This window comes from Ziziphus jujuba, chromosome 3 (assembly GCF_031755915.1).
Source record: "Ziziphus jujuba cultivar Dongzao chromosome 3, ASM3175591v1".
Lineage (NCBI taxonomy): Eukaryota > Viridiplantae > Streptophyta > Magnoliopsida > Rosales > Rhamnaceae > Ziziphus > Ziziphus jujuba.
Window position 1 is genome coordinate 12712597 of NC_083381.1, and position 13716 is coordinate 12726312.

Here is a 13716-nt window from a genome sequence, read left to right on the forward strand (position 1 = left end):
CAGGTTAAGCCAGACCCGCAAATAAACCAACTTTTTTTTGTTTCCAAAACAACAAATTGATCAAAGTCCACCATCTCAGCCGCTCCATCTCTATTCCGTAGTCCCCTGGTTTGGTTAAAAAGCAAGCAAAATGTGGCAATAAAACTTCCTCTTGCATATCCTTAAAAAAAAAACCCATTATTGGTGAGAAGACGATCAACACCAATTAAGGTCAAAAACTGAAAGGATAAACAGAGAAGAAAGAACAAGCATAATATGTCAGCCAAATTAAGCTTGATCGCAGCCCATAAAACCAAACCAGTTTTCTCTGCAGTGTGTACATACGAAGCCAAGACAGACCACCAAGAAAGTAGAATGATCTCTCTTACCCTTTTTTTTCTTTATGTATTTTCTTGTTGAGAAACTGAGAAAATTTTGAAAAAAAAATAATAATAATAAAACAATAGCATATATATAGAGAAAGAGGTCTAGTCATCTCCTTGAATATACCAGCACAACAACATGGTGGCACAGCGACGAAGGACATAAATCCTTGCTCGTTGTTCCCTAACCAAGGTTGCACACTTTCTTGTGAAGCCATGACCGGTCTTTCTCTTCACCTGGGTTTTGGCGAAAGTCTTTTTATTGTGAAGCTGGAGGAGTACTTCAGCCATTGTTAATATTTGATAAGTAAGAAGCTAGTTTGAAAAGCTTAGAAGGGAGGATTTTGAAAAAGCTTAATGCTTTCAAAAAACTTGTGTTTGATTTAAGGTTTTTGAGCTAATATTTATACCATTTTCTTGAGCATCAAGGTGAGTGAACATGGTCATTTTTTTTTTTTTTTTTGAACGTTTGGAAATTCCTTGGAAAGATGTAGCTCCCATGGAAAAGAGAAAAAAATTGCTTGCTTTTCAAGTTAGGGAAATGAACATGGTCTAGTTTGGAAAGAACGAGGAAAAACAATTAATTTTAAAATGCTTTTGAGAGATATATAGATGGATTTAAAGTAGCTAGATCCCGAAAAAAATTTACATATATATATATAGCTAGATACCCAAAAAAATTTACACACATATATATATATATATTGGTTATATATCTATCATATTTAATAATCATATGAATTATAAACTTAAACTTAACCATTTACGATTATTTTTTTGTGACAAAATAAAATGTACATTACTAAATTATCATAACATAATATAATTGTTATTTGTTGGACTATAAGTATCCAAAAAAGTTTACATATATCTATATATTGATTATATATCTACCATATCATCTATGTAACAGTTAATAATTATATAAACTATAAACTTACCATTTATAGTTATTTACAAACAATAAAATAAAATAAATGCTTATTATTAGATTATCATAAAATAATATAATTATTAATTGTTGGATTATAGGTAGTTTGTTATATCAAATTATCCTGTACAATGGCAGTTTATAATATTTTTTCAAGGACGTTGACATTTTATTTTTTCCTATTTAGTTATAAGGGGAAGCAACTAGAGTATTGGGAAAAGCATTGGTGAGGGGATGCATAAATCAAAGAACATTCAATCACATCATGCAATATGAAAAAATAAAAAAAAATAAAAAAATAAAAAAATAAAAAAAATAAAAAAGAACATTGCTATATCCTATAGAATCTATCAAAATCCATTAAAGTATTTGTAGGAAATTACATATTATTTTTTTATTGTACTTTGATCGAGAGGGTGATTTTATTTTATTTCTATACTTCTATAAATCAAGCTCTTAAAATTTTCACTTTCTACCAATTGATCCTGTATGTCTTCTATTATAGTCTGTTTATTATAAAACCACGTAGATGTTTATTTGATGATATTTATAATAATAAAGTTGAGTTAAAAATGTTTTAACTTTGATACTATCACTCCTCTAGTATACATCCCATCATCGCATCAGCCTTGCGAATGAAGAAAGCAACTTCAATCCTAATAGGTTTTCCGGCTGAAGAAGGAAAAGATCTGATTCACACAGGAGTTTTGAGTCGTCATAGAAGCCGAACACGGCGGCACAACGGAACGGAACAGGCACTAGTTGAAGAAAACCGCCACATTTATAATAGTAAAGTTTGAGTTAAAAATGTTATATGAATGAATTGACTTTGATACTCATCACTCTTCTTTGATATGAATTTTAATTTGTTCCTCAATGCTTTTTTCTTTTGAAGAATGTCAAACCTAAACTTCAATAAACAACAAAATAAACCCTTTAGTTTTAAATTTTGTTAAATTAAAATAAGAAAAATTCATAACAAAATTATTATTGACGATTCAACTTATATGAACAATACAATATTAACCACAAAAAAAAAATTAAAAAAAAATGTAGAGTTCTGCTATAGAATATATTGCAATCGAATTTTTGGCTTCAAGCTGAGGAGGGAGATATGGAACTATTAGTAAATTTACCATAAAAATCTGATGCATAACTCTGGCTCTTTTTCTAATTAACTCTTTTAAAAAGGCCTCCCATTTATATATATATATATATATATATATATCTCCACCCTCTCCAGCTATGTTGCTCTTTCATTCAAGGTTCTCATGAGTTATGATCCAGTGTTCAGTGTCCACCACAAGTACAACCATAGTTGGGACATACAAGTACCTAGAAAAAGAAAAATGGAATTTTACCTATTGGAAAGATTTTTTTTCTTCATTTTCTTTATTTTCTTTTTAAGGAAAACATATTTACACTTACAGATAGATGATTAATTATGTAGGCAAATCAAGGAATGACATGCTGCCATCTTGGAGAGATGCACCATCAAAGTGGTTAACAATGTTACTCCATATATGACCTTAAAGTGTGTAATTAGTATCTAATTTGTTGAAAGGGCTGATGACTTCCGTGCGCGAAAATATTACCAGATAATACTTCTCCACAGTATGGTTGTCATCAACGACTGACTGCCTCGGCCAAGTTCCTTTGCTCACGAGCAATAAGTGAATCGTAATCCTGTATATTTCAATACATGAGGGCTGAATACTGACAGCAAATCGCAAAAATTCTGTTGCTTCTCCTTTTATTTCTGTTTCATTTCTTTAATTATTTCACTACACACAAAATGATCTAGAGATAGGTGTTCATGTGTTACGACTTCATGCCACATACTCTATGAATCCTGATTTAGTTTACCTGTACAATTGCCTGTGCACAAAGCTTTCCCGATAGAACTGCACCTTCCATCGAAGCTAAATATTTCTGTTTTGTGTAGTCACCAGCCAAACAAAAACCCTCTACGGGAGATTTTTGCAAGGGCCGGCAAGGTTCACAATCAGGGACGGTTTTGTAGACAGACCTGAGAAGATTACAAACTTGAATTCAGAAAGAAAATAGACCAACTCAAAATACTAGTGTTCAAATCCAGGTCTTCCCAGGGATATTGATGCAACCACCGTGACAACTTTGCAATAAAATAGTAAGGTCCATTTTACACATACAATTACAACAGTTAACAATAAGAAAATAAAAATAGTTTCTATTAGACGAGTTAATGTCTCGATAAAGACATGAGAAAAATAACCCCCTAGATTTTCTTCAATGAGTTACTTGCAAAATGGTTTTCTGAAATATTTTTCATAACTGGTTTCAAATAAATTAGAGGAACTAATCAAAGGTAAGTCGAACCTCGGTGTTTTGACAACATGATACTTTAAAATCTTTGCTTTGCTCTGATCGGTGGATATTTCATCAGGAAAGAGTTTAGCAAGTTCCTTCATCGTAGCATCAATAATTTCTGTGTCACTACGGGATATCCATTCTTCTGCTGGTGCAAAAACCAACTCCAACATAGACTGGTTTGGATTGTAATATTCCTGCAATAAAAGATCAATCATGTAACATTGCAGAATGAAAATAAAGCAAGGATTCAATATGTCTCCCACGTATGGTGAATGTAGTTTAATGAAAATTTGCAACAGTAGAACATTTATCAGTTCACTAGAACAAGGAAGTACTTTTATGGATGCAGGAGTACAGGTGTCCATCAATATAATAACTCTTTTTAATGAACATCATGCTGGTTAAAAGAACTTATTCTCATGATATGGGTCCATTCGTAACAAAAACATATGGTCTCAAATCCCACGTTGTGTGCTTCTTCACGTTTCAATTTCTTTTACAGCAAGAAGACACTGCTATAAGGTCTTCAATCAATATGCATATGGAGTTGAATGGAAAGGATATTTGAAGACAAACAATGATTGATGGTATATCAATTGTGCAACAATAGATGCGAGTAGTATGCATCCAGGGAGCATTCATATTAACATTGGGTAGGCTACAAGAGTCGAAACAGTAAATAAATAAAAAATGGATATTAAAACAATAAGAGTCGTACCTTGCATGTTACAGACATGTCAGCATAGACACTTAGAAGAGGACTTCTGCATGGGGAAAGATGAGTAAAAAGACAACCATATATGAGATACAGAAATATTAATATCCCAAATGCAAGTCAAAAGACAATCCTTTATTTCTACGATTTCCAATTATTGATTCTTAAGTATAAAAAAAACCACTGAGATATCAAGCTGGTAATAAGCTTGAAAACCATGAGATATACCTTAAAGCAACTAAAAAGTGGCTTTACTTTTTAGCAAGATCGATTAATTAACTGAAAGTCATATTTTGAAAATTAAAAAACAAGTGAGGTACGAGAAGGACCTGCTAAAAAGTAGGTGGTCATATGTGTTCTTCAGTTTTCTGTCAAACCTGAGATGAAGTAGAATTTTTATGCCAGGCTAATAACGAAAATATTAAATACTAAGAATATTGCATATTATATAATACATGTGTGAGTGCTCATGCGCGAATATATATGGTCTACAATCTTTCCAACTTAGGATCAATGAATGCCAAATACTAGTTAAAGTACATGTTCATCATAAAAACAAGTAATCAATTTGACCTCTCTGTAGTTGCTTAAAAAACAAACCAAAACCGTGAAAACAAAACAGAAACAAAAACACAAAGACAAAAACATATAAGAAATGCAATCAACACGATTAAAGTCAAATATCATTAATCAATCACTTTTAGCACTTTGTGACTGCAAGCCTCTTTTTGCGAGCAGTCGACCAAGAGAAGGATTACTTTATTTCTTGTATACTTAATAGCAATAGTATCAATTACTAACCATATGTGAACATTAATAACTGGAACTCCTACTAATTTCTCCAACTTTTTAAAATATGGAATTTCTTTCCAGCTGTCAGGCAAGAGAAGCTTCAGGATATCAACTGTTCAGAATAAAAACAACGGACAGAATTAGGTAAAGTGGCATTATAAATTCAATAATAGCATATCAGGCTTGTTTGTGCTATACCTGGAGTGGCAAACACATAAACATCCCCTTCAATCACATTTCCATTGGTTAATAAAAATCTCTTCACTGTTCCGTCATTATTTAGCTCAATTTTTTGTATCCGTGAATTAAGTTGGAGTTCACCACCCAATTTCTCGATATGATCAACAATTGGCATACAGAGTCTCTCTGGAGGATTACCATCTAAAAAGGCCATCTTGGAACCATGCTTCTCCTATTCATGAAATTTATAAGGTGCTGATCAGCTAGTGCCATATGGTGGAAAAGAAGTCCTTTTGCTTCAAAATAAATTACTGCAACAGGCAAAATAGTATCCATGCCAATGGAACCCAAATATAAACAAAATACAGATCTTCGCTAGAACATGCCACTGACATAATGTTGACTTAACCTATGCTAGCTTGGTTCCCAAAAATAAAAAAATAAACTAAAAACTATGCTACCTGACTACCAAAGCATTCATGATACAATGGCTAGGAATGTCAATAAAATTTTGAAGGCAAAGGACAAATGACTCTTGCATAAGGTGAAAATTCCAGTGAAACTGTGTCTGTTTGTACCTATTAACTTAAAATATGTAAATCAGGGATTCTTCAGGACCATGAACGCAAAAATTTAGAAAGGAGAAGAAAAGCAAAGCATGATGTAGACTTTAAAGACACACTAAAACATTTTAAAGTTGGAATGGCATGTGCCATGAATAGATGTGAAAATTCTAGAAAGGATAATCCATGTCTCAGGTTAGATACCATTGAGCTTATGATAACGACTGACTATAGATCTGGTGGTTAGTAATGTTATTTAACTTGTATCTTGAGGTATTGAAACTAAATCTCTAGATTTCTCTTTTGATAAACGTTAAAGTTTTACTGGTGTCTGTGCCTCTATATGCATGGTAAAGAAACAAAAAATCATTTTGAGTTACGTTCATATTGTCCTGTATCAACAAAAGGAGAGTAAGATTGCGTTGTGTCAGGAGGGAGAAGTCAACATACCTGAAGAAATCTGTTCAAAGCAATCAATATACATTGCATTGAAAGTTCATCAGGGTTAATAAAGTTTAATGCCTTTGACATGGCAATAAACACCTCCTCAGTTACTCGATCAGGTATGCCCTGAGAGAAAAGGACAATATCATCAATTATTCTTCTGCCAAAGTATAAATTATATATATCAGGATCACCAAAATTTCCACAAAATAAACAAATAAGGTAGGCAATGTCAATTCTGTAATCAATAATTATGAAATAAAACCATTATCTAAAGCATGGCTCTCCAAAACATTCATGTTCTCCATACCATTATCTAAAGAAGTTCTATTTTAACTTCTAGAAGATAAAAATCATCAGTTTTAGTTGGCTTCTCAATTCCTAAAAGTTTGTGGCAGCTCCTCTGTTTGCATCCAAATTATCCAAATTTGAGGCATAATTCCAATATAATTGATATCCTGCGTTCTTGTCCACTATGACGCAAGCCTCATCAGAGCTAAATTCATTATGCATCTGAATTATCACCTTATGCTGAATCCATTCAGAGATCAACCCATCATGGTTCAGTTAAAAATAGTTGAAAAACCCAGATTTTAGGAATGATCTATGCAGGCAACCCACTTCTCTTAACCCTATAACCTGTATCTTATAATTAAACTTGCTTATGACTCATAAAGCTACTAAGCTATCTATATAACAAACATGTGTAAATCTGGTCAAGATAAACCTTCAAAAATAGCACGATCAAAGGAGTTACCACACCTGTTTTCTCATCCAATCTTTAACAGAGATGTTATCTTGAGCTTCAACATAAGCCTGTCCACCAAGCATTGCCGGTAGAAGACCAATAGCAAACTTTACTTTCTCTGGCCAAGACAGCATTTCATTATTCTTCAAAATGGCCCATATTCCTGTCAATCATGTATAAAGCCAATCCGTAATAAACTTATAATAGACTGAAGATCAATCATATGCTAATTTTATAAATCATATGAGAGAAAAAGACACTATCAAATACCCAAGTGGCTTGGGACTACAAAGAAATTCTACTAGGTTGGAAAAGAAATATCATTTTTGGAAATTTAGGACAATGCTAAATGCATCACTCTACTCCCAATCAATTATTTAAAAGCACCACTCTAATTCACAACTTAATTCTTCCATGACATATGATCATGTCTACCATGACAACTGAACCAAAAGGGCCTCCTACAGGTACCAATTCTCCTAACTCACGAGCCTCCTACTCTGACAAGTAAACACTGTCCAAAATATGTACACATGTCATCCATCCCATACTAAGAAAGTCCCCCTCATAATTTCTCGAAAGTCCATCAGCTGTGCACAATTTTATAAAAACTTTAGAACAAGATCATAAGGCAGATGACACACTTCCAATAATCATCCATCCTTCCAATCCTTTCTCACCATCCAACCTCACCCCACAATACTGCCATCAATTCCCCCAAATTACCAATCTCAAACTTACTTATTTGGATTTTGGAAGGCTAGCAAAAAGAAATAAAATCATTGGTTTCCTATTGCTATATGAATAAGGATAGGATATATGGCATGAAAGATATCAAAGATATATACGTTTCCAGGGAATCCTGTTCAAAAATAATAGATGTTTGACTTTTGTCATATAAAATTTGGTCTTTTGGAGTCTACATGAGGATATACTGCAGGCTGACTGAGTGTTACTTCTCAATATATATTGCTAATTCAGGGAATCACTACATTCCAACAAATTAAACCAACATGGATCCAAGCACATTGTGAAATATGCCATTAAAACTAAAATTTTTCAAAGTTGCATTAATGTACCTTAATTTTTGAGGTAATAAATAGATATGATTTCTTACCATTTATGGGTGATGGCAAAGCTTCAAGGAAGTCAAATCGACTGAACTCTCCTGGCTTGTTGGGCATTGCAAATATCATAGAATGCTCTTTCCACTGTAACCTGTCATCAATACCAAGCTCTCCAAACAAGTTTTGTACATTTGGATACGCTCCAACTAGCCAAAAAAATGAAAAGAAAAGTATAATAAGTTCAAATGAAAAAAAGAGAGACAAAGATGGAGAAAGGAAGTTGTTAAGCTTACAGAATATATGTAGGCCTGTCTCATACCAGTCTCCATCCTCATCTTTCCATGCTGCCAGCTAGAGAAAAGAAGATAAACTTCAATCAGTTACTAACTTTCTCACCCTATCACCATACTCAAACTACCAAATTTAAAGATATATGGAGGACCTATCCAATTAGGATTGCTCATACATACCAAAATATAAAAAACTGCAATGTACTTAATTACAAAAAAATCTACACAACCCAATCACAATAAAACATTTTAAGGAGACACAGCTAGAGACAAGAAAGAGGAGTGGATACACACTAGAAAATATTCCAATCTTTTAAACCATGTTACAGCCTTTATACTGAAAGGCCATCTCGTAGGAAATGAACTAACATGCAATTTTATCAAGACTTTATGCTTAGTTAACCATTAGGATAAGTTCACCAATGCCAACTAAACTAACATCCTTTTTGATGCTTGGTTTTGACATGTCTTAAACCCCACAAAATCATTCCTCTAATAACTAGTCATGGACATGAGCATAGCACTTTAAATGATTCTTTTCCTTCCTCTACAGGGGGTGGTGGGAGCAAAAATCTTAGCTGTCCCTCTCATCCAAGAATTGAACACAAGCCCTCTCCCCTCCTTCAACCGCAATCCAACCCCCATCCCTCAAGAAGGGAGGATTACCTGCTGCAAAAGCTAGCGGGTGAATGATTTCTCTGGTACCAATGTAAATCTTTTCTTAATAATCCATATCAGCTTCCTCATTTCAGTATGCACTTTCTACATGCAATCTGAATGTGCCAGTAGTTACCATGATAATTTTCTGCCGCCTTTATGGACACCTTATATCATATTCATCATGTTGAAAATGATATAGCAAAATAGCAATCCCAAAGAACCATCTAATTCAGACAAGATGCTGTTAAATATCATCTTGAAATAACTGATTGAACATTGCTTATTAAGCCTAAAAGATGATAGTATTTCACCCAATTGTCAACCAGGAAAAAGTTAGTTTTCAAAGAACATAATAGACAGAGACAAATGATGGCACAAGCACAGAATTGGTGTCAAAGTGGGATAAAACTAGATCAGCTTAAGGACCTTTCCACCTAAAACATCTCTTGCTTCCAGTAATAAAGGTTTATGACCTGCATCTGCCAAATACTTTGCAGTTGATAAACCAGCCAGTCCTGCAATAATTTATTAAAATAAAAAGCTTAGCAAATGAACCATGTGCATTGAACTCCAAATAACTACTATTTTTATTGCGAGACTACAATCATCATTAACAAGCATTTCAAATAAGCAGAGTCGCAACAATGAAGACACATCAAGGAATCTTTTTGCCTAAAAGAAACTATGTCAAAATCATTTTTTTTCTCAATAGAAATAACAATAGCATATGGTCAAAACTAATAAAACCAACACTTTACTAGTAACAAAGAAAACCCTTATATCCATTATCCAGTATCCATAAAATAAAGGAAATAGCAAGTAGTCACCTAATCCTTGGAGTATCAATCACTTAAATAGAACACAAATGTGAGCACACAAGAAAGAGAATTCTACAGCAATTTGGCATTCTCTTCCAAAAGCAGCATACATCAACTTTAGTTGCACAGACGAAAATGGACAAAATAAAATAAAGTAATTCAAAAAATACGATAGCTTGAAAACCACCCAAGTAAAGCATAAATTTGGTATATTAGCAACCAAATCTAGAAATAGAGTTGTTAAATTAAGGTGGATATCTCATAAGTACAGGAGGATAGGATTAGATTTCATCACCTGCACCAGCAATTACAACTTTTAACGGTTTAGCAGGACGAGGAGAAGAGCGAAAGGAAGCAGACAAGGAAGCAGCTTCTAAGAAATTAACAGTATTCTCAAGCTCCGGTCTTGGATAGTCCACACAAACTACCTACTTCACAAACAAAACTAAATTCCATATAAGACTTGGCCAGCAAAATTCCGAAAATAAATATAAACAAACAAATAAGTAATTATTTTTTTTCCCTAAAAAATCAAACCTTCAAAGGGAAACCCCTTTTCCTCTGCCCTCTACCAGTCGCACTTGAGCACGGAATTCTCAAACTCTGAGACATAAATTCACTACCTCCAAAAGTCAAAGCTTCCAAATTTGGCAAACCCATTTGGAAACAACATCTGGGTGTGCTTCCAACCTTCCTAATACTTACGATACTACTAGTTTGCCAGCTCAAGTTAGCCGCGGAAACACATCCCCACTGGGACATTTCACCGAACACACAACCCGCAAAACTGAACTTTCAGGCCTCCAACAGTGGCTGATAACTCCCGGAAAGAAAAATCTGAGAAAAAAAAACAGAGCAAATTCAAAGAACCCAGTAAAGCAAAAATAAAAACCATGAAAAAAAAAAAGATAAATCAAAGTTAAATGGGGAACAAATGAATGAAGAAGAAGAACCTGAAAGTATGAACTAGGCAGATGGTTGTGAGTCAAATTCCGGAGGTAAGGTAGAGAGAGAGAGAGAGAGTGGGGGTGAGTGGAAATGGTGGTGTAGATAGTGCAGCACATGAGCCTCCCAGTTTGGTGGGTTTTCAGTTAATTCGGCTTTGTCGCTATGTTGGGTCATGTTAGGCTGCCTTTCCAAATTGGTATATTCTGTGTGTGTGATAGACGGCAAAAAATACGTCTACGCTACAAAATGCAATCCATTGAGTCCAAAACTCGCTTTCACATTTCAATTACATAGACCAGGAGAGACGTATGGTTTTTAATGTGACAATACATTGAATTTAAGAGTTGGGACTTATTTATAAAGTTCTTTCTTTTTCCTTTTTTTTTTTTTTTTGGGTGAAAATTTTCAAACTTGAGAAATGTTGATGAAAAAGAAATCCAAAGATTAAATTTTGCAAAATCATTGAAATGAAATTCGGAAGCATCAATAAATCTTTTTTTTCGTTTTTTTTTTTTTTTAAGTTACATTAAGAAATTTACTCGCCATCTCAAATTATTTTTCTTTCTCATTTTCTCTATGTTTTTATATATCCTTTTTAAACAAATAAAAACTTTTGTGAAATTTCATGGTAGAAATAAAAGAAGGTTCAACATTTTTATAAATGTAGTGCCTCCAAGCATAATGGCTATAATATTAATATTATGGCACTATTAGCTAAAATATATATTTTGGCATTTAAATTGAAGTTTTTTTTTTTTTTTTATTGCCCAAAAATAGCCACGCGATGAAGTTATCCAGCTTATAGAGACAAGTTAGGTCTAGTTTTATTATTTAATGTATATTTATAAGGATATTTTTTTAATTCTTTTGAGAACAAAAATAGTAATAATAATAATAATAATAGATTATTTTTATTGAAGCATGAATAAAATCATGATTTTATAAAGCATGAATAAATATTTAAATATGTATATACATATATAATAACAAAAAAATTAACGAATATCATATAAATATATGAATATACGTTGATATATGTTGCTCATTATTGCAACCAAAACAACATATATTTAATAAGATAATAAAACAAAATTCATTAAAAACAAAAATGAATAGCTATTTAAGTTGCTACTAACTTATAAAACATGCACAGTATTTACAGAAAAAGCATCAGAACATATAAGATGCGCATAATATTAATTTTAAATAATAATAATAATAGTAACAAATATTTCTACATGATTTTTTTTTTCTTTCTAAATGTTGGAAAATTCAATTAACAAGAGGCAGAAATATCTATAAAAATGAACATAGAAAATAGGTAGAAATATCTATTAAAAAAATAAATAAAATAACAACATATAAATTAAGTATAATAAAAACAAATTAATAAATTAAATAAATATATCCTATAGAAATTGACCTGCAACCACCATAATGGACTGTTTTTATGGAAGATACACCCCCTTCAATATTAAAATTTTTTATGTATTCTTTTTCAAAAATACAACGATTTTCTAAAAATGTGCAGCCAAAAACTTCATACAGCACTTTTGCTATCCGTAATGCTCAACAATATTTTAGAAACAAATAAGTAATATAATAGATAAACAAAAAATGAAAATGAAAATTGGAACCAAAATCAAAACATCCTGTCTTCTATATCATCTTATATTAATTCCCATCAAAAGCACATATGTATATACATACATATATATATATATATATATATATATATATATATAGAAGCAGGGAAAACATTACAAAAACTAATAGTAATTAGAACTTTCGACTCATTTTAATAATGATAAAGTAGTTTAAATATATACAATATATAAATAAAATGTTAAAACTTATTAAATAGAATCCTTGTAAAAACAATTAATAGTATTAATATATTATAATTTTAAATAAATTTCTAAGATCATATTTAGTATGCAAAATAAATATAGGGATTGACCATTATTATATTTGGTATATTTTAAATTTTAAGAATATCAATTCCATAAAAATACTTATTCCCTTACTTTAAAAAATAGCTATTCCTTTCAAAAAAATTCAAAATTGTTATTTATTTGATTGAATAATAAATATTCTTACTAAATTTAAAATATATTTAAATCAAGATTGATTATCCTAAACTAAAAATACATATCTAACTAATTTTTACCCAATTTGATATTTTTGGAGAGAAAAAAGTCTTTACAAAGACTAAAGCATTGAATCTAATTCAAGATAATAACCAAATATATCAATAGGAATATCTATTAATTTGTTTCCTTTTTATTTTTTTATTCCTATGAATAGGAATATCTATTTCTATTTCTATTTTATAAAAAATATCCATTTTATATTCCAAATATAACAATTTATCTGTTATTCCCACTTGATGAGATTGTATATAAAGTTGTCAATGAACTACAATTTATGCGAAAAAAATATTAAAATAAAATCAAAAATGGATTATTTGTATATAAATATACAAATAAATAAAAATAAGAATCAAATGACTCGTTTGATATGCAAGATATAATTGAAATCAAATTGGGATTATGCTTGGGATTGGAATTAAATGGAATAAGAATTAATCCAAAATGATTTAAATTAAATAAGTTTAATAAAGAAATAGATAAGTTCTTTATTTGATTTTTTTTTTAAATCTACTGAATAAAAAAAGAAACTATAGAAGCAGAAATAAAACAGAAAATTAAAAAAATTAAATGAAAAAGAAAGAAATTGAAAGATAAAAAGAAGAAAAAAATTGAAACTTATAACCCATGCAATGAAAAAAAAATAAAAGAATAAAAAAATATTAAAAAAGAAGAAGAAAGAACAAAGATTAAAAA

The 13716-nt window shown here is 31.3% G+C and overlaps 1 protein-coding gene across 2 annotated transcripts; it reads right to left on the reverse strand.

Annotated features, from left to right (window-relative positions):
* Positions 1 to 2263: 2263 nt before the first annotated feature.
* Positions 2264 to 11087, reverse strand: LOC107422207 (15-cis-phytoene desaturase, chloroplastic/chromoplastic). Of its 2 annotated transcripts, XR_001581839.4 has the most exons (16): positions 10876 to 11087; positions 10460 to 10759; positions 10218 to 10350; positions 9531 to 9619; positions 8448 to 8505; positions 8205 to 8360; positions 7102 to 7250; positions 6346 to 6465; positions 5351 to 5564; positions 5162 to 5264; positions 4690 to 4737; positions 4364 to 4409; positions 3652 to 3839; positions 3160 to 3322; positions 2722 to 2979; positions 2264 to 2628 (listed from the first exon to the last, which is right to left on the reverse strand). XR_001581839.4 is itself a non-coding variant. In XM_016031629.4 (15 exons), the coding sequence occupies exons 2-15, from the start codon at positions 10682 to 10684 to the stop codon at positions 2920 to 2922; spliced, it is 1752 nt and encodes a 583-aa protein (XP_015887115.3). In that variant the 5' UTR covers positions 10685 to 10759; positions 10876 to 11087; the 3' UTR covers positions 2264 to 2919. The 2 variants fall into 2 exon arrangements, 1 of the variants encoding a protein (XP_015887115.3); XM_016031629.4 differs by having other exon boundaries at positions 2264 to 2979.
* Positions 11088 to 13716: the final 2629 nt, after the last annotated feature.